Consider the following 23,868-nt stretch of genomic DNA (forward strand, 5'->3'; position numbering starts at 1 on the left):
CAATAGACCTAAGTATCTTGCTTCACATTGGCCACACTAGACACGCTATTTCAAAGTAATGGTTATTTCAACTTTTAAATTGCTCTAAGTTGCTTTAAAAATAAAGCAAGTAAATCATATAAGGCAGACAGAGGTTTTGCAAAATTGAGCTGGCAGTACAGCGCCATAATTTTCTGATGCTAACAACAAGCATACTTGGGGAAAAAAAGGAAGGATATGTACCATGCTGAAAAAAAATTGCTTCGGTTCTCTCCAAAGGCAGACACACCATCTGCTCTGGGAAATACACTTGTAGTAAATCTACACAAACACAAAATCAGGCCATCGGTCAATAAATAATTTAATGAGGTTACATGTCTGCAGGAAAACACGACAGCACCCTGTCCAGCCTCCAGCCTCAGCCCACAGGCAGGGCAGAGAAATGCACAAGTCAAACAACAAACCATCGCCGCATCCAAAGGCCACCAGAACGCATAGATCTTCACAGAAGATACCGCTTCAGGCCTGGACACTTGTACAGTTAATATTTGTCTCTGTGTCAAAAACAAACAAACAACAACAAAAAAAAACCATGCAGCATCTGCCTTGCACTTCCCAGTTTCACTCCAGCCAGAACATGCTCCAGGGACCATGCAGTTTAGGGGGGGGATGAGGGTCCAGATGCACTTGTACCAAAACAACAGAACATGGGGGTGGCGAAATGAATAGGGAGGCAGCAGCAAAGCTCTGCCACAAGTCTTGAAGATGGTCCTCGTGGAAGAAAGCCAGCTCTCAGAATGGAAGTCGCTTCAACTGCTCGTAGGTGATAAAAAACTGTCAGGAGCGTCAAGGAAGTGGGGCAGACAAATCCACCAGGCACCTGCACTGGGCCTTCCCGGTGGTCAGGCCACACCAGCAGCCAGAGGCAAGGCAAGGAACACATCAGTGTGGTACAGCTGGTGGCCAAGGTGGGGCAAGCCATCTCTTAGGCCGCATAAAATGACTTGAACAGATGGAAGAAGAAGCTGTGGGAGGAGAGCTACCAGGAGAGGGAAGACACTGACCCACAAACAGAAGGTCCGGGCCTGCCTAGACCATTGAGAAAGAGGTAGCTTTAGCCCCAGGCATGTACTTTCTAGGTTGTGACTTGTTTTAAGTAAATTAGGGACATATTTTCAGAGGGCAAGGAGCCAGTGGAGCAACAGAGCAGCACTGATCTTGCAGAACAGACAGACCAGCACCCATCCTGGAGCACAAGAACACTCCCCAGGCTCTCTCCCCAAACAGAAGCCAGTCCAGAAACTGCTGCACCTCCAGGAGCTCACTTTCCCTGTTTCCCCACACTCCTGACCTCCCAGTAGCCACTCTGAAGGATACAATGATGTTCCAGGGACCCAGCCGAAGCCAGTTGGGCCAGAAACCTTTATATAGTGCAAAGAAGCCCTCACTCTTCCATGTCTGTGAGGAGAGAAGAGACAGATCAATTATGCGACACCCCTTCAGGTACAGTTAGATATTGTGGTTAGTGGCAAGCCCAGGGAAGGTCTCTGCTGGAGGAAAATCAAATGTGGTAGGGCAGCAAGTTCATGGTTTGAGGATGAAATAAATGTGACACACATGACAAACCCTCCACAAAGTCCTTAACACAAAACAACTCCATGTCCCCTACTGTGCTGTCTCTGGTCTGCCCCCTCCTCAGCGTCATGTGTGAGATGATGGACCTTTAAAGTTGCTGAAGCAGACAGGCCACTGGAGATGGTGTTGGAGTTCTTCTCCAACATGCTAGGCTGCAAATGACAGTTTATCCAAGACCATAAAACTGCAACACTAAAAATTTTCTTCCATAATGTATGGTTGGTTGAAAGGATGCTCAGACTGATGGTGAGTTTGGAATTAGGAAAGTGGCTCTAGGCCCTTCTCTATTTTTTCTGAAACACCTACTGACAAGCAAGGTCTGTGGTAGTTGAATCTGACTGCTAAGATCAGTGGTACATGGTGCTGGAATCTGCCACCTCCTTACCTTCACAAGACCATCCAGAGTGCCCTTATAGAGCTCCACGCTGCCCACTATTGCTCGCTGGTTCATCATCCGTGTCCGCACCACATCCACGGGGTTGGAGGCAATGGCACCAGCAAGTCCACAGGTAAAACTAGAACTATATGCCCCAAAACATTAGAGAGGAACAGCTCTGAACATTCAAGCTTAGAATGGGAGACAGCAATGGCTGCAAACTGAAAGCCCCTGTAGACATGAGGATCTAAGACTGCAGTAACTCTTTCAACTGGAGCTACAGTTAGTCCCATACCTGACACTCCTGCTGCTCACATTTTACATCCTGTAGAGCAATGGGAGCTGGGACCAGCTTTTCCATAACATCAGTGAGAGCTGAAACCACAGTTTTACTTCACCAGTTTTCCACTGGGTGCCTTCTACAGGGAGGTCTCTCTAGAGATGCTTGCTGGGCATTTTGAATTGCTCCAGTTGACTCAGGATATCCTTGCAAGTGCCTGACCTCTGCAGCTCCACAGCACTTGCTCTATGACTCTACGCCCTGCTCTAATTAGGAGCCAACCAAATATTTCACCACAAATCCCACCTTCCTCCCCTGCTAAACACTTGCTTCCCAACCCCTGCTAAGCTTGGAGAGTGCAGCAGCCGTGGCAAATACTCACACAAAGTGGGCAAATATTGTATCACCCATCAGGCCTGACAGAATTAAGTGTTTCTTGGTGATGTCGTAGACTGGCAGTTCCACTCCAACCACGATAGCAGCTCTCTGGGCCGTCGGAACAACACCCTGCGAAGCACAAACGTCGGTCATGGCACCTCTCCCCAGGAGCCTCCCAAGGTCTCTTTGCTGACAATCTCCTTTGCATCCCCCTGCCCCTGTGCTGCAGCTGAAGCTTTTTGGCTACAGCAGCTTGCTATCTCCTCACTCTACCGCAAAGCGAAGGAGGACTCCCTCACCCTCTACCTTGGGAGCGCTACTCTACCTAGATCAACGACGTGGTGCTATTCTCCTCCCAGCCAACAGCACACAGGAAGAAAGCTTCAAGCCACTGGTCTTCCCCTGCTGAACAGCATCAACTCAACATTAGAGAAGAGCAAAAGCAGCAGCTACCTACAGAGCCACATGTGGCTCCAGGCCTTTCTTCCTACACAGCAGCAGCGAGACTTTGCTTTGCTAAACCTTGCTATTTAAGACTAATTGCACAGCAGCTGTAACACCTTCTGAGTAATTCAAGGAAACCCAGACAGTCCTGGAGAAGCTCTGCAACTAGGAGAAAGCTCTTCAGTGCAGCCAGATCATGGGTCAACCCACCAGGACATCCAACATTCTCATTACACAAAAGAAAAGCAACACTAAAGCAAAACTACTTTTCAGGTTTACAGCTTCCCCTATTCCCATCCTGCTAGGCTCCTGCAGGTCCTTCTGGGCTCCCATCTAACACAATTCCAGCACAGACAGTTCCAACTTCAGTTCATCCCCACAAGAAAACTGGTGAGATGTCAGGATAGCAAAAAACGTTGCTTCAGCACGAGGGAATACTGGAGTTAGAGAACAGTCTACCCAGTGGTTGTCCCACACCAGAGAGCAGCTGGACTAGCTCGACCAGTGGAAACCGCCTTAAGACTGATGTGCCCGTGTCGTGCATCCTGCCTGCAGTACCTATCAGTTACACCAGTGCCTTAATTTCTTCATTGCATTAGACTATTGCAAAACCTGTTTTCCTGTAAGAGGCTTCCCTGGCTGCTGCTAAAATCTGAACAGTAAGGCCTGAACACTAGTGGCTCTCATACATCTTCAAGCCCAGGAGTCTTATATCACTAGCTTCCCTCAAAGCCACCACTCTGTCATACTCTTCATACACACGTCACAGGTTTCAGCAGGACTAGGGCAGTGGGTATGTTGGGACTCAAAGTAGATTTGAGAGAACTTTAGAAAGTTACTGTATGTCCTTTGAAATCCAAGTTATTTAGAATAATTCCTCCTCCACCACGCGAAGAGGTGCTCAGCTGCTCATATTTGGAGGTAGAAACATTGTCCCACTCACTGACTCCAAGATATGTCAGGCTGAGCATCCTCCCAGAGCAGAGCACAGAGAGGATCCAGCCCAGTAATGCTTGTTCAAGCCCAAATCCTGGTCCAGTCAAGGGACACTCATCTATTCCAAACTCCAGGCAGACCAGCCTCTCCTCAGGAAGCAGGCTTGCCTGGCTGAGCCCGGACACTGCTGCATCGCAGTTCCAATCTCCATCACACATGTATTGTTGGCCAGTGACCAGAACCAGAAATTACTACTTTATATCAGAACCAGAAGTTACCACTTCGGGGCTACAGTTCTCTGCAAACTCTGCATTAGGGCCCAGAGATAGTACATAGGGAGCACAAATAAGCTGAGAAAGCTGTTATTTCTGCTACTAGAATGGTTTCCAGCAACTCACCCTCCAGAGGCCTCGGGTACCCTCCTGCTGGTAGATATCAATGAAGCTGCCGATCATGCCACTCTGGAATAAACTGCCTTGAGCCTGCATTCGAATCTGAAACAAATGCGAGAGTCAACAGGGTGCAAGCAGGGCCTGCAGAGCTACCAGCTCAGTGAACCTCCTTGTTGAACGCAGCAGCTTGGAGCAGAAATGCTCCCCACGTGCCCTTCCACTGGAAACCGAGCAGCAGGCGAGAGCAGCAGGGACTGTGGCAGGGTGGAAGCGCAATGCAAAATTCAGACAACACAGAGGAGTGACAGGCAAGACCTTCCTGCTCTGAACGTGATCCAGAAAAGCAGATCTACACAAGGAAAAGTAGAGGAAAGCTCTCCAGAGTCTCTCTGTTCAAAACGTTTTCTTGTGCCTGTCAGGAATAGAGGGGATCCAGCAGCTCCCACTGAGTCTTGGCCACTTCACATAACTGTATGAACGGCATCAGTCGAGCTAAGCGTGGTAGCTGCAGAGATAGGAGCTGAGGTCCACAGAGTGCCCAGCTACCGCACCACCCACTCTACTTATTTTTGAGATAATACAACCTCCAACCCATACCATAAAACATTTCCTAATCTTTAAGAGTTGCATTTTCTTTAACGGTTCCTGCTCTGGACCTCCATTCACATTCATAAGCATCTTAGATTGACAGAACTAAGGCAGGAGTGGCTTGAAGAGCACCTCACTGCAGCTGGAAGAGATGGACCTTCGTCGGAAACCAGTAGGTTCAATATGGCAAATCACAGCCCCCAGACAGCTGTCTCTGACCACATCCACGTCTTACCTTTAGCACATCAGTTGGATTGGCAAGCGCAGAGGAGATCACCCCTGAAACCACTCCACAGATCACATTGATTAGCAATGTTTCATCTGCAAGCAAGAAGAGAAGATCAGATCCTATAGCTCTTGCGAGAACAAGCTGAGACCGTACGGAATAAGCAAGAAGCTCCCAAATAACACAGTGAAGTTGCATGAGCAGAGATCGACCAACTATCCTCAGCCAGTGGCAGAGAGCTGAAACACTCAGCAACACTTGCAGAGTGGATCAGGCCTGATCGATGGGCCTAGCTGATCAGGGAAAGGAAAAGATTGACATACAGGAAAATTTTCGACAACTATCTGAGATTTTGGTGTCCCTGGATTGCGGCAGAGACAGGGGAAGGTAAAGGGAGAAGAGAGGAACAACTAAGCGCTTCTTGACTTAGTTAGCAAGTTAGTTCTGGTTGGGAAGGAGGAGGGAGATCTCCCCAACTTCCAGGCCGAGTATTAGAGTGACGGTTATGTCGGAAAAAGGCATGGCCCTTTGCTGGTACTGACCACAGCACTTCCCCGAGGAGACCAGGCCCCTGGCTGCCCCAGGCCTGCAAGGAGACAAACATTCAGACCACGGCACTCATGGCTGGAAACGCGGTGGGAGACACGCCACAGAGACGAGCACAGGGAGAGACGTGACTCAAAAGTGGAACAACTCCCAGGGGAAAAAAAATCCCTGCTGCACAGCGCTCCCGATCCTCTTACTGTCAAGCGGCCTGGGGCTCCCTTGTCCCCCTTTGCCACCCCCTAACAGCCCGATGACGCTGGCTCCTGCCACAGCAGGGGGTTAAACCTTCTCTGCGTGGCTGCTGTCTCGTAGCGCCCGCTGTCGAGATCGGCGGTGCAGCAGCCATGCTCGTCTCCCCGGCGCGCGGGTCAAGAGCACTTCTGGCATTGCATCCGCAGGGCTGGAGCAGCAGCTCGGGGCTCGTGCCTCATGATTTCTCTGCAGGGCAGAGAGCACGAGCAACCGGAGGCTCCGCATGGAGAGGGGCTGCTACCGCAGCCTTCAACCCGCGCAGCGCAAGCCGGACGCTGTGGTTCCCAAGGGCACCCAGGAAGCAGAGATGCGCCTGGCTCCACAAAAGGGTTTTTCGGCTCCAACCCAATCCCGAATTGAGGCTACCAAAGGGAAAGGCGGTGCAAGAAGGGGAGAGCTCAGCCGGGTACGGCATCTGCATCTGTATCTGTATCTGTATCTGCCGGATACGGCAAGCAGTACCGCACAGCCCAGGTCAGATGGCGTCCAGCGGGAGTATGGTAGTGGGGAAGTGAGGATAGGAAATGATCACGGAGGGTCCTCTTTCACCCCTCCTGGGAAACCTGTGGCCTCTGTTGCTTCCCTGAAATGCCTGTATACCAATGCGCGAAGCATGGGGAATAAGCAGGATGAACTGGAGATCTGTGTGCGGTCCCAGCGTCATGATCTCATCGGAATCACAGAGACGTGGTGGGATAGCTCGCACGACTGGAGCGCTGCCATGGAAGGCTATGTGCTCTTTAGGAAGGACAGGCTGGGAAGGCGAGGTGGTGGAGTTGCTCTTTATGTGAGAGAGCAACTGGAATGTATGGAGCTCAACCTGGGAGTCGAGGATGAGCGAGTTGAGAGCTTGTGGGTAAGGATTAGAGGGCAGGCTAATGTGGGAGACACTGTGGTGGGTGTCTGCTACCGGCCACCTGACCAAGACGAGGAGGTTGATGAGGCCTTCTATAGGCAGCTGGATGTTGCCTCACGGTCACAGGCCCTGGTTCTCATGGGGGACTTCAACTACCCCGACATCAACTGGGAGGACAACACAGCCAGGCATAAGCAGTCCTGGAGGTTCCTGCAGAGCGTCGACGACAACTTTTTGACGCAGGTTGTGGAGGAGCCGACGAGGAGAGGTGGGCTACTGGACCTCGTGCTATCAAATAGGGAGGGCCTAGTAGGAGATGTTAAGGTGGGGGGTAGCCTCGGCTGCAGTGACCATGAGTTGGTGGAGTTCAGGATTCAACGAGGAGGAGGAAGGGCTGTAAGTAGCCTTGCGACGATGGACTTCAGGAGGGCCAACTTTAGCCTCTTCAGAGACCTCCTCGGTAGAATCCCATGGGCTAGTGCTCTAGAAGGCAGGGGGGCCCAAGAGAGCTGGTTAGTTTTCAAGCGGCACTTTCTCCACGTCCAGCAACAGTGCATCCCTGTGTGTAGGAAGGGAGGCAGAGGGGGCAGGCGACCTGCGTGGATGAGCCGGGAGCTTGTGGCAATGCTCAAGCAGAAGGCAGCGGTATACAGAATGTGGAAAAAAGGACAGGCCCCCTGGGAGAAATACAGGAACGTAGTCAGGGAGTGCAGAGATGCGACAAGGAAAGCTAAGGCACGTCTGGAAGGCAAGCTGGCAAGGGACGTTAAAAATAACAAAAAAAAATTCTTCAAATACATTAACAGCAAAAGGAAGATCAGGGAAAACGTGGGTCCGCTGGAGGACGGGATGGGCACCTTGGTTACAAATAACACAGAAAAAGCAGAGTTGCTCAATGCCTTCTTTGCTTCGGTGTTTACCAAGGGCAGCCCTTTAGAGCCCCAGGCCCTAGAGGCAAGAGAAGAAGCTGGTGGAGAGGAAGACTTGCCCTGGGTAGAGGAAGATTGGGTCAGAGAGCACCTAAGGAACCTCGATACCCACAAATCCATGGGCCCTGATGGGATGCACCCCAGAGTGCTGCGGGAGCTGGCAGATGCCATAGCTAAGCCGCTCTCCATCATCTTTGAAAGATCCTGGAGAACGGGGGAGGTGCCGGAAGACTGGAAGAAGGCCAATGTCACGCCAGTCTTCAAAAAAGGCAAGAAGGAGGACCCAGGCAACTACAGGCCAGTCAGCCTCACCTCCGTCCCCGGAAAAGTGATGGAACGGCTCATACTGGCTGTTGTCTCCAGGCACATGGAGGACAAGAAGGTGCTCAAGAGTAGTCAGCATGGATTCACCAAGGGAAAATCTTGCCTGACTAACCTGATAGCCTTCTATGATGAAATGACCGGCTGGATAGACGAGGGGAGAGCGGTGGATGTCGTCTATCTCGACTTCACCAAGGCTTTTGACACCGTCCCTCACAACATCCTCCTGGGCAAGCTCCGGAAGTGTGGGATAGATGAGTGGACAGTGAGATGGATTAGGAACTGGCTGGATGGCAGGGCCCAGAGAGTGGTGATCAGCGGTGCAGAGTCTAGTTGGAGGCCTGTGGCTAGTGGGGTCCCCCAGGGGTCAGTCCTTGGTCCAGTCCTGTTCAATTTATTCATCAATGACCTGGATGAAGGCACAGAGTGCTCCCTCAGCAAGTTTGCTGATGATACCAAACTGGGAGGAGTAGCCGATACCCCAGAGGGCTGTGCCGCCATCCAGAGGGACCTGGACAGACTGGACAACTGGGCGGTGAAAAACCTCATGCAATTCAACAAGGCCAAGTGCAAGGTCCTGCACCTGGGGAGGAATAACCCCAGACACCAGTACAGGCTGGGGACCGAGCTTGTGGAGAGCAGCTCTGCGGAGAGGGACCTGGGTGTCATGGTGGATGATAAGTTGACCATGAGGCAGCAGTGTGCCCTCGTGGCCAAGAAGGCCAATGGGATCCTGGGCTGCATTAAGAAGAGCATCTCTAGCAGGTCGAGGGAGGTGATCCTGCCCCTCTACTCAGCCCTGGTGAGGCCGCATCTGGAGTACTGTGTCCAGTTCTGGGCCCCACAGTACAAGAGGGATGTGGAGCTGCTGGAGAGAGTCCAGCGCAGGGCTACAAGGATGATCAGGGGCCTGGAACATCTGCCCTACGAGGAGAGGCTGAGGGAGCTGGGCCTGTTCAGCCTGGAGAAGAGAAGGCTGAGAGGGGATCTAATCAGTGTATATAAATACCTCAAGGGAGGGAGTGCAGAGGACGGGGATGGTCTCTTTTCAGTGGTGGCCACTGATAGGACTAGAGGAAATGGCCGGAAACTGAAACATCAAAAATTCCATAGGAACTTAAGGAAAAATTTCTTAACAGTGAGGGTGACAGAGCACTGGAACAGGCTGCCCAGAGAGGTTGTGGAGTCTCCTTCTCTGGAGATCTTCAAAACCCGCTTGGATGCAGTCCTGTGCCACGTGCTTTAGGTGTCCCTGCGTATGCAGGGGGGTTGGACTAGATGATCTCTAGAGGTCCCTTCCAACCCTAAGCATTCTATGATTCTATGATTCTATGATCTGTGAGCACCAGCTCCGGCCGGGCAGGCACGGAAGGCCCTGAGGCACGGGGGGCACCCACGGACCCACCTTCCAGGCGCTCCACGAAGAGGCGCTTCAGGCTCTGGTAGATGCCGATCTTGATGGTGCCGTAGGAGGCCTGTCTGAGCAGCGCGGGGGCGATCCTGCGGGCACACACTGAGCCGCTGCGGCCGCCACCGCCGCCGGGCCCCGCGGGGCCGCCCCCCGCGCCGCCGCTTACCCCGAGTAGAGCGCGCGGCCGCCCTCCTCGCGGCAGATGCGGAAGAGCGCGTGGAACATGCCGCGGTAGCGGCCCTCGCGGCCCTGCACCTGCAGCCGCGTCTTGGTGAGGTCCACGGGGAAGGTGCCTGCGGGGAGAGCGCCCGTCAGCGCCGCCGCCGCCCGCGCCCCGGCCCGCCGCGCCGCGGCCCGCCCCGCCTCACCGAACTCGGCCACGATGGAGGCGAGCCCGCCATACACGAAGGGTTTCCAGTTGAGCGCGGACATGGCATGGCGGAGCGGGCGCCGGCGGCGCGCCCAGCCGGGACCGCTGCTCCGCCCCGCCCCGCCGGAACCGGAACCGCAGCCACCCCTCCGCCCCCCTCATCGCCCCCCCCGGCTTCGCTTCCGTAACGGAGCCGCCGCGAGCAGCAGCGGCCCCGTCTGCCCCGCGGGGCTCCCCTCCGGGCTCCCCCGTCTTGCGGCCGCGCTGCCCTAGGAGAGCGCTGGGAACCGTCCTACTGCAGCTTCGGCCCTGTTTGCATCCACATCCCCTCGCTCTCCCTGTTGCCGCCTAGCCCCCATTTGATACCACTCAGCTTTTGGATCAATTCACTTTGTAGCCCGTGTTCAACAAACTGACAGACTTTTACCAGTTACCAGGACACAGAAATGCTGCGCTGCATTCTTTCCGCTAACAACTTTTAATAAAGGACTTTTTTTTTTTTTGGTTAAAAAAAAACAATAAATAGCCCCCACACAGCAGTGCGTTCCTTTAGATTCATCACAGCAGCTGGCAGATGCGCACCCTGCCTTTGACTCCTTGGGCCTGCAAGATTCCCATCCCTCTCTCACCACAGTGAGAGGGTTGGGAGCAAGCACCATGTGGGGAGGGAAAAGGGAAACCAATCCCACCAGGACTGCTGGCACGGGGCTGCTTAGGGAAGGCCAGCAGCCCAGGGACGGCTTTCGAGTGGCGGTGAACTGTTAACACTGCAAGGTGCCACAGCGCACAAGGCTCGAACAAAGCAACAACCAAATTCACAGTCACAACTGCACCAGAAACGGTCCTCGAGGAGATCCTCAATCTAATGCTAGAACTGGTGGAAACTGGCAGTTGAGCTGTGGCATCCTCCCAGAGGCTTCATGAAGGCTTGGATAGGTTCAGGTGCTTGGTCAGAGCTGCCACGGCTCCAGGTGCCGCTCGCCCCTGGCCTAGCGACGGCTGGAATCCCTAGTGGTACTTGACTCTCTGCGCCAGGAGTAGGACTCTCTTGCAGAGCTCTCCCGGTGGTCCCTGGATCTGCTTCCCTCAAGACGCTCTTCTCGTCTGCTGCTGTGGCCTTCACCCTTTCTGCTGGCCTCACCTCTCTCCTTCCGTGAGCTGCTCTGTCCCCTCTGTTCCTGGCAGCTCTTGTCTCCTCTTCTCTCCAAAGCTCTCTGGTGCCTCTGCTCTTCCTCTTCCCGCTGTGTCCTGCTTACATGTTTCCTCTCCGACCCATTCCAGGACTGCTGACTTGCATTGGCATAGCGGTCATAGGCAGGATCCTCTTTCTCTTTTTTAATTTTGATTCTTGGTTGTGACTCCTCCGCAGATACAGGCCTCTTCGCAGCATGCTGGCTCTGCTTCTGCCGTTCTTGCCTCCTCGTCTCTTTATCTGAAATACAGGTTTATCTTTAGGGAGTGATAGTGCTGCACATATTAGCTCAGCTCCTAAAGCCATCTGATACCTCAGCATCTTTCAACCATCCTCTCATCTTTAGATATGGTTAGTGCTTTCTAGTTTTCCTCCCCACCAAGTTTCACAGCCTCCTAACCCCCCTAAAACATAGTTTAGCTCATCAGGCACTTTCCTTATATTCTGTTTTCAGAATAATACACATGCAAGAATGTCCCTATCAACTCAGTGGAAATTTTCTTCTTCAAACTTGAGGCTTGTTTTCCTTCTTCACTCTCCTTTACCTTTCTCATTGCTGTGCCTCTCCAATTCTCTAGCTCCCAAGTTAGTTTTCTTCTATATTTTAGAATATATAGAATATAATCAGAATATATTTTGACAAAGAGCCCGACACAGATACAGCCTGAGAGCTGAAGGGAAGCTTGCTCTGCATGATGGCTCACATGTCACAACTAGCCCATGCCAGAATGGCTTCCCTTCCCCTTACCAACATCACTGTGCTACGATTAGGTGCAGCTTCTTTTAGCTTTTCCTTTCCCTATCCCCAAGGGCATTGCTGCTCCCTGGAGTAACACTACAGCCTGCAGCCTCTGAGAGAGTGGAGGTAAAAGACTAAATATGACAGTCAGATATTGCCTAGGAGATTGCAAACTACAAGCTGGACTTTTAGATTGGACCCTTTTCAAGAACAGGCTGCCCCTCCTTCTCCCGCTGCTGCTGTTCCCCTGTGCTCAAAACCCTGTCAAGACAGTGGGATTCACGTTGGCATTCCCAACTGGAACACACGGAACCTTTCTGCTTCTTTACTGGTGGGCTGTCATCTTCTGACAATGAATCGGATGATGTGTGAGGCGGTGTTTTAACTCCACAGCCCTTTTCACGGAGGGTTTTGGTGACTTCATCCAAGTCATCGGAGTCCTTGGGGGGCCGGTAGTTAGCCACATGGTCCACTCGGATGGTCCTGCCTTTTATCTATAGGAAGGAGCATCAGCGTTAGAGCAGCCACAGCACAGTGCGGGGTACCAGAGTCACACTGTCGGGGCCGCCGCCTGACAGGTCATAACGTAGTACACCGGCAGCCACCTCAACGGGGCTGCTCCGTGCCTCCCTCTGCTGCGCTCACCTTGATGCCATTAAAGTTGTCTACAGCAAGAATCGTGCTTCTCTGGTCCTCGTAACAGAGGAAGCAGAAACCCTTGGACTTTCCCGTCTTCTTGTCCCGCACCAGATTAATGTTCACCACCTCTCCATACCTGAAACACACCATGAGCAGCCCGGGCAGCTGCAGGGAGTGCACAGGTCTGGGTGGGGGGGAGGGTGACACGACAGAGTCCCAGTCCAGGGAGCCCTGCTGAGCCGGGCCCCCCAGGGCAGCAGGGCACTTACTGTGAGAAGACGCAGATGATGTCGCCTTCCGTGAGCTCGTAGGGCAGCCCGCCTGCGGGGAGAGGCGCGGGGCGGCATCGTCACAGCGGCGCCCGCCGGCCCGGAGACCTCCCGGTCCCCCTCACCGCAGGGGGCGCGCGCATGCACGGCAGGACCCGGCCGCCCCCTGCCCCAACCCCGGTTGCTCCGAGCCGAGCCGGGCCGGGCCGGGCCGAACCGCACGTACCGACGAAGACCCAGGCGCTGTCCTTGTACTCAGCGTGCCACGACACCGCCTCCTGCACGCCCAGCTCCGCCTCCCGCGCGTTCAGCTCGTTGATCAGCTTCACCTTCGTCAGCGGGCTGGGGGCGACGGGCACCGTTAGCACCGGGAAGAGGCGGGGAGGGCAGATGTAAAAATAAGGGGCCCTTTCCCGCCCCTCCGCCCCGCGCGCTCCCCCTCAAACCTACTTCATGGTGACAGCGGCGCGCACTGCGCATGCGCCCGCCGCCTCTGCGCATGCGCGCTGCGCGACCCCGGCGTAGCGCGTCCGTGTTCCGCCTCCGCGCATGCGCGCCGCGCCAAGCACCACCAGCGCCGGTTGGAGCCACAGAGACTTTATTGGAAACAGGGAGGCGCCGCCGCGCTCAGCACGGGCAGGAGGTTTTACCGTGGGCGTTGTGCGGCGGCTCCAGTTTCTGTGCCCTGCTCGGCTGCCTCTCCACGTCTCGGTAGAGCAGCGACTTCTGGGCCTTGAGCCGGCAGGCCAGGCACATGAAGATGGACTCCACGTTCTGGCTCTCCTGAGGGTCCTTGGCCGAGGTCTCGAAGAGCAGCATGTTGTGAGCATCGGCAAACTTCAGGGCCATGCTGGAGGGCACCTGGATCAGTTCCTTTAAGTCACACTTGTTCCCAACCAGCACCTTGGGCACCAGAGGGGGCACCGCATGCCCATTGCACTCCTCAATCCACATCTTGAGGTTGGTGAAGGATGTCATCTTTGTGACGTCGTAAACGAAGACCACGGCGTGCACGTTGCGGTAGTAGTGTTCTACCATGCTCTTGCGAAACCTCTCCTGGCCAGCTGTGTCCCACACCTGCACCTGCAGAGCAAAGCACAGCGTCCTTGAGGCAACCAAGAAGGAAGCCCATGGGAGCACCAAGCGTCCACTCCGAACAGCAGGGCTCACTGACGCAGGAGCGGGTTGGTTTGCCCAACTGGTAGGAAGAGCAGGAGGCAGCTACATATCAATAGACAAGCCAGGATTGCTGTATGAGATACATAACCTCATGGGCATGCAGCCACAGTGCCCAAGACTGCGTGTGGCCATGTCTGCGCTCCAAAGCTTCTAGAATTCAACTAGCAACCCCAGCTCATTTTACAACAGAGATCATGTCAGCACTTTGGTTCACCTTCAGCATTCACAGACAAGCGCAGGGCTCTGCGCAGCACATCCCGTTTCCAGCCACTGCAGCCGAGTCCAGCGCAGTCAAGAGAATGAGCCACACATGCTCTTGGTCCTGGTGCTCTGCGTGAGGAACGTCGCTGCCTCATGGCTGGGTCTCAGTGAAAGACATAGTTGGCTTTCAAATACCTTCCCAGACATCCCTCCTCCAGCATTCAGCTGCTGGGCTACTCCCAGCTCCTCACCCTGTTCCTCATAACCATCATCCCCAACACCGAAACGAGCTGCACCAAACGCTTCCTATTTGAGAAATATTCTGGTACCTGAGGGGGACATCAATCTGCCCTAAAAGAGAACCCTGACAGTTACACAGTAGTCTGTACAGAGGAGTCAGGGAAAAGAGACTGGTCTCCCTGCAGCTCCTCAAGCCTATGGTTAATCTAAAACCACCCTACCAAGGTCTGTCCCAGAGCCCTTCAGAGGGGAAAATGATGGCCAGAAAGAGCTGCTACTCATTTACCAGTTCCCTACCAACCCTTCACAGGCTGTTTGATGTGGATAGAGCAGGACAGGGACAGTATGTCGGCCATCTCTTCACCCTCCTCTTGGACTGCCCTGTTGCATGTGCTGCCAGAAGACCGCTTTGCGGAACTACCCTCCAGCCCTGCTCGCCATAGCACAAATAATGCAGAAAGGTAGTGAGCCTGGCACCGCTCTCAAGCTGGTGGTGGGAAGACGGGCTTCATGCCAGACTGCACCATGATACGTGGTGGATGGGGCTGGGGAAAGTAGGGGGAGAATCAGTAGCTCTTCTTTAATAAAAAAACAGAAAAGTATTTCATGGGCAGTATAAAAGCATAACTGAATTTCTATTTCTAGTTCTTATCGATGAATGATATCTCTAATTTCACTGTGGTTAGTCATTCAACTTTTGATCATCTATCTGCCAGCAAAGCAGCAATGTTTGCTCCCTCCAGCAGCCCCTCTTATGCACAGAGAGCCCTGGTGCTGATCCACATAATCGGGCAGACCTGGACCTGCTGCAAACCACACTCCTCGTGCCATTTCTTACTGGCTGCTGTGGATCCGCAGGTCTGCTCTGACCCAGCGACCAGAGCTCTGCAGGTCTGTGCTAAGGGTTGTTACTACCGGTCTACGGGCAGCAAACCAGCTCTGTTCTGATCTGGCCCAAATCACGTCCTTGTAGCGTTTGCTACCAGCAGCCGGGAGCAGGAATGTGCCGGGGGTCTGGAGCCCACGGAGGTTGGCCAGCGGGAGCGCGCAGCGCCGGCACGGCCCGGCATCCAGCTCCCCTGCGGGCGCCTGCGCTTTGGCGCAGGGCTCCTTCCTCCGGCGCCCTGGAGCATCGCTCCGCACTGCCCCGCGTGCGGCACCCGCAGCCGGCCCCGACGCCAAGGGGGATCAGTCCAGCAGGGCTGACAGGACAATGGCCGTGTTCCCCCCCAGCTATTGTTCCGCACTCCCTGCCGGCTCCCGCAAGCCGTGCAGCTGGGAGGTGATGGCCCTGCGAGACGGGAAGCAGGGATGCTCCCAGGCTGTCCGCGCCCGCCGCCCACCTTGATGCGTTCCCCCTCGATCTCCACCGTCTTCTCCCGGAAGTCCACGCCGATGGTGGCCTCCGTCTTCTCGGGGAAGGTGCCCCCGCAGAAGCGGAAGGTCAGGCAGGTCTTGCCCACGTTGGAATCGCCGATGACGATGATCTTGAAGATGCGGGTCTGCACGTAGGGCTCCAGCGAGGAGTCGGGGCCCGGCGGCCGCCCGCCGCCGCCCGCCGCCATCCCGCGCCGCCGCCTCAGCGCCTCATGGGGCCGCGCCGCCCCGCGCCGCCGCGCACAAAGGCTGCGGCTGCGGCGGGCGGAGCGGGATCAGGTGGTCGGTGCGCGCGGAGACCGGCACCGGCCCGGCCCCCCAGCCCCGCGGGCACCGCGCACGCCCTGCCCACGCACCCGCTCCCGCTGCCGTTCCCTGCAGCCCCTGCGCTCTGCAGACGCAGAGGATGGCACAGAAACATGGTCAGTGTCACCGCAGAGACGCGGCCAGTGTCCCACCAGCACAGGCACTAACACACAACCATCGTGCTGCTTGTCAGGGCAGGGACACAGCCGGTGTCACACCAGCCTGAGCAGAGACATAGCTGGCGTCAAGCTTGGTAAGGCATGGAGACACAGCCACTGTCACACCAACACGGCCACAGGGACATGGGTCATTGCCACACCAGTGTCCCGCCTGTCAGGGCATGAAGACCCAGCTACTGTCACACTAACATGGGCACAGAGAAGCAGTCGGTGTCACCCCAGTGCTTCTCTAGATACTGAAAGGCATGACACCGGCTGAGTATCTGTGCCCATGTTGCTGTGACACCAGCTATGTCTTCATGCCCTAACAGGTAGGACATCAGCTGTGCTTCTGTGCTCACATTGGCATAACCCCAGCCAAGTCTCTGTGCCCATTTTGGTGTGACACTGGCTGTGTCATGGTGCTGATGTTGGTGTGAAACCAGCTGTGTCCCTGGGCTGGTAACATTGGTAATGGTAATATTTGTAACATTGGCCTCGTTTCTGCGCATACGTTGCTGTGACACTGGCTACATCACTGTGCCCATACTGGTGTGACAAGATCTATGTCTCTGTGTCTTGACTTGTGTGACACTTGCTGTCTCTCTGTTCCCGCTTGGGTGTGACCCTGGCCACTTCTCTGTGCCCGTGTTGGTGTGACATGAGCTGTGTCTCTATTTCAATGTTGTTGTGTCTATTCCAATATTGTGCTGCGTCTCTGAGCCCCTGACAGATGGGATACCAGCCATTGCTCTGTGCCCGTGCTGGTGTCACACCAGTTGTGTTTCTATGCCCATGTTGGTGTGACACAGGACGTCTTTTTGTACCCAGCAGGTGAGAGCTGGGTACTATGCCACTGTTGGCATACAGACACAGCTGGTGTGACACAGAGGACAGACATAGAGCAGTGGGCTGCTGTCCCACCTGCCAGGGCACAGAGACACAGCCAGTGTCACACCAGTGTGGGTACAGAGTCACGGCAAGCAGTGACAGAGCTGAGAGAGGGTCGCAGGAGACCAGTTTAAGTGAAGCACTGCGCACTGAGGGGCAGAGATCCTCTTTGTAGGTGGCCTTGCAGCCCCAAACAGGTACTGCTTTTGCCTTTGGGTCCTGGAGTGCTTGGAGGAGCTCCCAAATTGGCCCCAGATACAAGGCCACTGCAGTGCAGGCACTTGCCACAAAATGAAGGAGTCAAAGGCTGGGAAGAATTTGCCAGAGGTGCCCAGGTTGTCCCCGCTATCCCAGGACTGCAGGGGGAATCAGCAGTGGGTGCGCAGACAGTCTGCGCTTACAGGGCCCAAGGAAAAAGTCTCTCTTCAAGGGCAGTCTCACACTCTTAGCAACTCAACCCCAATGCCAGTCTCTGCTCAGCAGTTCCCCCTGGAAGCCCCCCACCAAAACCAAACAGGTGCCACCATCCTTCTCTTCATGGGAAACTGCACCAAACAATCTTTTTTCTGGATCAAGCAACCTCATTTACCCTGAATCTTACAGTCTTTTTAAACCAGAAGGCCTGTTTCTAGCAGACAGAAATAGCCCAGGTACAATCTCCAACCATCCACAAACCATACAGCCCACTCCAGTGGCAGGTCTAACATCCATGCCATCTGCACACACTTACCTGCTCTCACACGGCTGGATTGCCACGCGAGGAATGACTCTCAGTGCTGAGAGCCTATTCCTGGCCAAGAGTCCACGTAGCTGCTGTCAGAGCACTCTGCCAGGTAGCATGGTCGCTGCCCATGAGGAAAGCTCCGATATTTCTGATCCTGTGACTTCTCCACACTTTTTCTCCCCGCCCCCTGACCTTTCATCAGTTCCAGGCCCTTCACTTCTCTGCTCCATGCTGATTCAGATGGCTGCTACTGCTGTTCCAGATCTCCTGTTCTTCCATGACACTCAATGTGAGGATTCCTGGAGCAAGCAAGATGGAGAGTTGCCATCTCTGGAAGTGCTTGCTGAGGGAATTGGCTTCCACATTCATGCTGCAATGTGCTTAGCAGAGCATCTGACTTGCTGCTCAAATCTGAGAAAGAAAAAAAAAAGGGGGAGGGGGGAGGCAGGAGGGAAGGTACTAGTAGGTAGGCAAGAGGGCTCCCAGCTAGTGCTTCAAGGCTGTAAAGAAAGTGTTTTCTATTTTGAGAAGATATTTGCCTCAATACTTTCAAATGTCTCTTGAAAGAGGGAAAAAACAGCAGCAATATTTAGGCCCTGGGTGCATCTTTATTTTTCTCTGCTATCAACTAAGCTATCTAGGTGTCCCTCCAAGGGGCCAGAGGAGCCTTCCTAACAGTTGGTCCAGCTCCCACAAGTGACCTACTGAAGGGTGTCTGCTTCCCAAGTCACACAGATTACAGAACAGTACACCCCTGTTCAGTGTTTTTTTTCAGCCCTCCCACTTTACACCATCACCAAGAGATGGGAGAAGCTTATAGAAAATAAATACTTTGCAAAGACAATACATTCAGGGATTTCCTGGAGGCTTTTATTTACAGAAGCTATTTGTCAGAGACTAGAGAACTCTTGTTTTTCACCTGAGACTGTCTGGACTTCTCCAGCCTGTGAAACAAGATGCCTGTGTCAGGTCCAAGCTGTCTCCCTTCAAAGGGACAACGCTTTCCACTGTAGCGTGGCAGAAATGTCAAATCTGACAGACTTCGCTCCTCTGGCTCAACAGACAGCCTGGAAAGCAGCTTGTCGGCAGTGCTTGGGATCACAGGCTGCAGGAGAGTGCCATAGACCCGCAGACACTCCAGCGTAACGTGAATGATGGTGTCAAGCCAGAGCTTCTCTGCAGGCTCTTTACGGTCCAGCTTCCAGGGCTGGTGTCTCTGGAAGAAACCGTTGGTTTCCCTTACGCACAGGGCAATACATTCTAAAGCCTTGTAGATCTGGAAACCTTCAAAATAACTGGCCACCTGCAGAGGCAGAGAAGCCACAGACGCCACAAGCTCATAGTCTTCAGTTGAAGCCCTACCCAAGGCTCGTGTCCCACCATAATCTGAAACCTTTGGAAAACAAGACTCTGAGAAACATGGGTAAGTGTTGCTGGGATTGATGCTGAGAGCCGTTGAACGATTCAGAAGTCCCCCAAGCGCATCTGCCAGCTCTGAATTCACTAACTTCACAACCTTCTCATCGTAATAGTCACAGTCCCGCTCAGGCACACCTTGCCTGAGCAGGAAGTACCGAAAACCATCTACTGTGTACTGCCTAAAACAAGAATCAGGGTCAATCACATTGCCCAGGCTTTTGGACATCTTCTGCCCATGGACAGTCCAGTGGGAGTGCACAAAGATCCGCTCGGGGGGGGCCAGCCCGGCCGCCATCAGCAGCGCCGGCCAGTAGACAGCGTGAAACTTGAGGATGTCCTTGCCCACAATGTGGTGTGCGGCGGGCCACCACTCACCGTGCGTCTCGGGGTAACCCACGACGCTCAGGTAGTTCACCAAGGCATCCACCCACACATAGATAGTTTGCGTCGAGTCGTTGGGGACAGGGATACCCCACTGCAAGCGGCTTCTATCGCGAGAGACAGACAGGTCGGGCAGGTCCTCTTGCAGCCAGTGGAGCACTTGCTGATAGAAAGGAGCAGGGGAAATGACATGCGGGTTGTCCCGCAACCACTTCCGCAACGGCTCCTGGAATTCAGAAAGCCTGAACATATAATTCTCCTCTTTGGTCCAGTGCACCTAAGAACACAGGAGAGAAAAGAATTACAACCCAGATGAGCAATTTCATAATTTGCACATGGCATTTCTGGTAGGGATTTTGTCACATGATCCTGCATTTGCTCTCCAGCACACATTGAATTGCTGAGGTCTTTCTACACCTGGTGGGAACCTCCTCTCCTAAATCTTAAGACACTAGCTCTCTGAGATGACATGGGAAGATTTAGGCACTCAAAGAAGCTCAGCACATCCTTGGGGCTGCCGGGTAGGAATAGCTTTCTACGTGCCAGATTGGGCAAGAATTACAGAAATTACACTTCCTTAAAAACACAGCCTTGCAACAACAGCACAGAACCATAAAAAAGACAAAATGCAGGAGGCTTTGTTATAAATCACCTTGCTAGGAAACCTAGAGTGCCTTAGCTTCTCTCCTAGCTGCTGCCTGCCTCTTTTTCCTCAGTTTAAGCTTCAGCGCATCGCAGCTGCCAACTTGGATAGGCTGTACTGGTACAAACAGGTTTAAGGTGAGGTCAGGTCAAAGCCCTGCCAGCACTTCTCCCACACATTTAATTTCATTAAATGACACCTCTGGCTAAAACAACGAAAACTTTGTGGATAGATAAGGTATGACTGAACTGTGTAAAGGCAGTTTAGATCTATGGCTAGGCCAGGAATTCATGTCTTTTAAAAAATAGGTGAGGCTCCAAAGCAATGGAGGCAGCTTGCAGGGCAAAGCTGCAGTTTCTAGCACCAAACCCAACTTCTGACCGAGCCAGAAAGTGTGTTGCTTTCATTGCAATAAAGAGCCTACTGCACGTCAAAGCAAGATGGCCTAAGGACTAATTAGTCCCTGTGGTATGAAACTACACTTAATGGCATAACTAAACTTGTCTCATTTCAGCTAACAGTTGCCACAGCATTTGCTTGGCAAATTAAAAGGTCGTCCCCCCAAAGGAAACACTCTTCCCTACACAAATCATACTTGTGGCATACGGAGACATCAGTAAAGGGCAAAGTAATTATAACTACATTTAAAACCAGTTCTCTGTTCAAGGTTTGTCTGTGGGCAGTTAGTGGAACATCCTCCCTGTGGAGGAACATCAGGACTGTGTGTAGGTCCAGAGGGATCTTAGGAGAACAGGACAATTCAGGCTGGAAGGCACCTCTGGAAGTCTCTAGTCCAACCTCCTGCTCACAGCAGGACCAGCTGAGGGGTCACACCAGGTTACTCAGGGCTTCAGCCAGTCAGTTCTTGAAAAGCTCCAAGCTGGAGACCACACAACCTCACCCTGACTCTCCACGCTGGGCAACCATTTCCCCTTAAATCCACCCTGAACATCTCTTTTTTCCCCAACTTAAGCCCCTTCTTAAGTTGGCACAAGCACACACTAACAGGGGGGAGAAGGAGAATCATTTCCTGCAAAAGTCTCTTACGTATTAGTGGCTTCAAGGCAGATCTGCAGAATATTTTTCAAAGGTGAGCTACATAACTTTGCCCCCAGGCTCTGAGAAGTCAGATTCAGAGGTATCGGTTTTATGATATGCTTTACTTTCTTCCTTTTCATCCCCACATTTCTCAGGCAGCAAATCACCCGTCTCTTTCTTTCTCATTGGCAAATATGTACATATTTGCCTGAGAACTTGCCCTTTTCTTCAGCCACATTAGGTGCTCTAGCAAGAGACATTTGATCCTTCATATAGTGAACCAACACCTCCCATGCTCCAGTTAGGAAAAGAATAACCTCTGCAACGTGAATACCTGCAACCACTGGCTTCAATTACCTGACCACCAGCACAACATAAGACGTCTGCAGCGGCCTGTCCACACTGCTATGTGATTGCCACTCCAGGTGACAACATTACAGAGTGCTACTTCAGGCCAACGACCACATGACAGGATATGATTGAGGATATGATTGATGTCTGGTGGTTGAGCTTCACAAACCAGGTCTGAAACTGTAGACATGGGGCAAACAGCTCACTTGTAAACAGCTACCTTAACCCAAGGAGCACCTATCCCCTCTGTGGCTAACGTCTCTCCTTGCTGCTTTAACACACTGCCTCCTGGCCAGCAGAGAGCCCTGTCCAGTGACACCGCTGCGATCTGTCACCTGGCACCTCGGAGATCCCACTGGCAGCTCTCCCCATGCAACAACCCGCAGCTATGGAGCAGAGATGGGTGATGTGGGCAAGTCTCAGCCCATGTGAACGACAGAGCTTGCGGGAAGCCTCCAGCCGCCCAGGGCTGCTGGGCGGCCCCGTTACCTGGTGGCCGGACTCGAGGGACACCTTGAGCGCGCGTCCCTGCGCGTCGCGGCGCTCGGCGAGCTGGCTGGCGGGCAGGAAGCTCTCCTCGGCCGTGCAGTACCAGCCCTCGTAGCAGCCCTTGTAGAGCGCGCCGCGCTCCCGCAGCGCGGCCCAGAAGTGCCGCACGGCGCGACAGTGCCGCGGCTCGCTGGTGCGCACGAAGTCGGTGAAGGAGACGGCGCCCTGCGCCAGGGCTCCGCGGAAAAGCGCCGAGACGCGGGCGCAGAGCTGCGCCGGGGACACGCCGGCCGCGGCCGCCGCCTGCTGGATCTTCAGCCCGTGCTCGTCGGTCCCTGAAAGGCCGGAGAAGCCGGGTGAGGGCCGGGGGGCCGGGTGAGGGCCGGCGCAGCCCCCGCGGCAGCCCCGCGCGCCTCGCTCACCCGTGGAGAGGCGGCCCGGAGAGGCGCCGCGCAGGCCGCGCTGCCGGTGCAGCGCGTCGGCCAGCAGCGCCGAGTAGAGGTGCCCGATGTGCGGCGGCGCGTTCGCGTAGAAGATGGGCGTGGAGAGCAGCACGCGACGACCGGGCCTCGGACCGGGCCCAGAACCGGGCCCGGCGCCGTCACCAGGACCGACCCCGGCCCCGGCCGCGCCGCGCAGCCCCCGCGCGAGGCGGGGCGGCGGCCACAGCCGCATGGCGGCCCGACCATAGAGGCGAGGGGCGCAGAGCGGCCGCTCCCGGAAGCGAGGGCGAGGGCGCGCCAGCGGCTGCCAATGGGAAAGCGGCGGCGGCGCGTGCGCCGTGCGGGCGGCGGGGCCGAGGCCGAGGCGCGCCGGGCCGGCCCGCGGCGAGCGCCGACATGTTCCGCTGCGGCGCGGCCGCCGCCGCTGCCGGCGGGAGCCTGGCGCGCGCGCTGCGCCCCCTGAGCCCCGCGCCGCGGGGCCGCGCCGCCGCAGGTGGGTCGGGGCGGGCGCGGGGCTGCGGTGGCGGCGCCGCGTGCGCGGCCTGGGGCGGCGGGGCTCGCCCGGCCCGCCTTTTGTCCCCTCAGGCACGGGCCGGGGTGTCCGCGGCGCCGCTGGGGCACGGGGTGGTGTCCTGGGAGTGGTTGCGGCGGAGGAACGGGCGCTGCGGGGCCCCGGGCTCGCTGAGAGAAGCGGCTGCGGCAGCCGCGGGGCCCTGCGGGCTTTACCGGGCCCCGGGGGCTCCCCTGCGGAGCCGTGGCCTCAGGCGGGGCTCTCGGCGCCAGTTATTTCCATTCGGCTGCTTTCGATCGCTCGTAGCGATCATGCAGGCAGGGCGGCGGCGGCGGGAGCGGCTCCCAGCGCGGGAGGGGACACGTGTGCGGAGCCGCCACCCCTTTGGTGACCTTCAGCCACCAGCTCTGCACGAGGTGGCCTCCAAGGGCTCCTTGGCGCAGCCTGGCGTTCTGTTACCACCAAGCTGCGCTTAGACACCCGGCACACCTGGGCCGTGGTTGCCAAGCATTGCCGGCCTGCGGAGGTTGGTGATGCCCCGTTTCACAGACAGTTGCCCTCCGAACTGGCCACTGTTGCTGTCCCTTTTTGTTCAGGACACGGATTCTGTTGACAGAAGCCTCTGTCACATGGTGGTTTAACCCGCTGCCTGATTGGAACGAGCGCTACCGGCACAAGGACTTCTTGCTGGTGTCGCCGCTGTTTATCCGATCGTGGTTGCATAACCCCCACCACATCCTTTGGGGCAAGGTGCATCCA

General features: G+C 55.0%; 4 protein-coding genes across 5 annotated transcripts; all 4 read right to left on the bottom strand.

Moving 5' to 3' along the window:
• Positions 1-322: 322 nt before the first annotated feature.
• SLC25A14 (solute carrier family 25 member 14) lies at positions 323-10,051 on the bottom strand. Its single transcript, XM_088527453.1, has 9 exons — positions 9,918-10,051; positions 9,716-9,842; positions 9,544-9,638; positions 5,244-5,329; positions 4,427-4,522; positions 2,653-2,777; positions 2,000-2,135; positions 1,357-1,437; positions 323-813 (listed from the first exon to the last, which is right to left on the bottom strand). Exons 1-9 carry the CDS (start codon positions 9,979-9,981, stop codon positions 772-774), a joined length of 852 nt encoding a protein of 283 aa, XP_088383579.1. The 5' UTR covers positions 9,982-10,051; the 3' UTR covers positions 323-771.
• A 713-nt stretch (positions 10,052-10,764) lies between these two features.
• Positions 10,765-13,237, bottom strand: RBMX2 (RNA binding motif protein X-linked 2). The gene is made up of 6 exons (XM_010225676.2): positions 13,209-13,237; positions 12,985-13,100; positions 12,759-12,810; positions 12,496-12,625; positions 12,164-12,344; positions 10,765-11,351 (listed from the first exon to the last, which is right to left on the bottom strand). Exons 1-6 carry the CDS (start codon positions 13,211-13,213, stop codon positions 10,909-10,911), a joined length of 927 nt encoding a protein of 308 aa, XP_010223978.2. The 5' UTR covers positions 13,214-13,237; the 3' UTR covers positions 10,765-10,908.
• On the bottom strand, positions 13,001-16,023 carry RAB33A (RAB33A, member RAS oncogene family). Of its 2 annotated transcripts, XM_088527457.1 has the most exons (3): positions 15,722-16,023; positions 13,409-13,841; positions 13,001-13,100 (listed from the first exon to the last, which is right to left on the bottom strand). In XM_088527457.1, the coding sequence occupies exons 1-3, from the start codon at positions 15,941-15,943 to the stop codon at positions 13,093-13,095; spliced, it is 663 nt and encodes a 220-aa protein (XP_088383583.1). In that variant the 5' UTR covers positions 15,944-16,023; the 3' UTR covers positions 13,001-13,092. The 2 variants fall into 2 exon arrangements, with proteins under 2 accessions (XP_088383583.1, XP_010223977.2); XM_010225675.2 differs by lacking the exon at positions 13,001-13,100 and having other exon boundaries at positions 13,340-13,841.
• A 2,659-nt stretch (positions 16,024-18,682) lies between these two features.
• Positions 18,683-22,830, bottom strand: MARS2 (methionyl-tRNA synthetase 2, mitochondrial). Its single transcript, XM_088527609.1, has 3 exons — positions 22,578-22,830; positions 22,156-22,490; positions 18,683-19,911 (listed from the first exon to the last, which is right to left on the bottom strand). The coding sequence occupies exons 1-3, from the start codon at positions 22,828-22,830 to the stop codon at positions 18,718-18,720; spliced, it is 1,782 nt and encodes a 593-aa protein (XP_088383735.1). The 3' UTR covers positions 18,683-18,717.
• Between the last annotated feature and the right edge of the window lie 1,038 nt (positions 22,831-23,868).

Source organism: Tinamus guttatus, unplaced genomic scaffold (assembly GCF_059628265.1).
Source record: "Tinamus guttatus ecotype Peru unplaced genomic scaffold, ASM5962826v1 Tinamus_guttatus_pri_ptg000287l, whole genome shotgun sequence".
NCBI lineage: Eukaryota > Metazoa > Chordata > Aves > Tinamiformes > Tinamidae > Tinamus > Tinamus guttatus.

Bases quoted from the DNA above. Each gene is read 5' to 3' on its own strand.
- SLC25A14 (XM_088527453.1), bottom strand. From the start codon at position 9,981: ATGTCCGCGCTCAACTGGAAACCCTTCGTGTATGGCGGGCTCGCCTCC. The intron at 9,843-9,917 runs GTGAGGCGGGGC...CTCTCCCCGCAG, and splicing joins CTCCATCGTGGCCGAGTTCG to GCACCTTCCCCGTGGACCTC. The intron at 5,330-9,543 runs GTGGGTCCGTGG...TCTTGCTTGCAG, and splicing joins CTTCGTGGAGCGCCTGGAAG to ATGAAACATTGCTAATCAAT.
- RBMX2 (XM_010225676.2), bottom strand. The intron at 12,811-12,984 runs GTACGTGCGGTT...CTCTCCCCGCAG, and splicing joins CAGCGCCTGGGTCTTCGTCG to GCGGGCTGCCCTACGAGCTC. The intron at 12,345-12,495 runs GTGAGCGCAGCA...TCCTTCCTATAG, and splicing joins ACAACTTTAATGGCATCAAG to ATAAAAGGCAGGACCATCCG.
- RAB33A (XM_010225675.2), bottom strand. From the start codon at position 15,943: ATGGCGGCGGGCGGCGGCGGGCGGCCGCCGGGCCCCGACTCCTCGCTG. The intron at 13,842-15,721 runs GTGGGCGGCGGG...TTTGCTCTGCAG, and splicing joins TCGAGGGGGAACGCATCAAG to GTGCAGGTGTGGGACACAGC.
- MARS2 (XM_088527609.1), bottom strand. From the start codon at position 22,830: ATGCGGCTGTGGCCGCCGCCCCGCCTCGCGCGGGGGCTGCGCGGCGCG. The intron at 22,491-22,577 runs GTGAGCGAGGCG...CCGGCCTTTCAG, and splicing joins TCCGGGCCGCCTCTCCACGG to GGACCGACGAGCACGGGCTG. The intron at 19,912-22,155 runs GTAACGGGGCCG...CTGTGTTCTTAG, and splicing joins CCCTCGAGTCCGGCCACCAG to GTGCACTGGACCAAAGAGGA.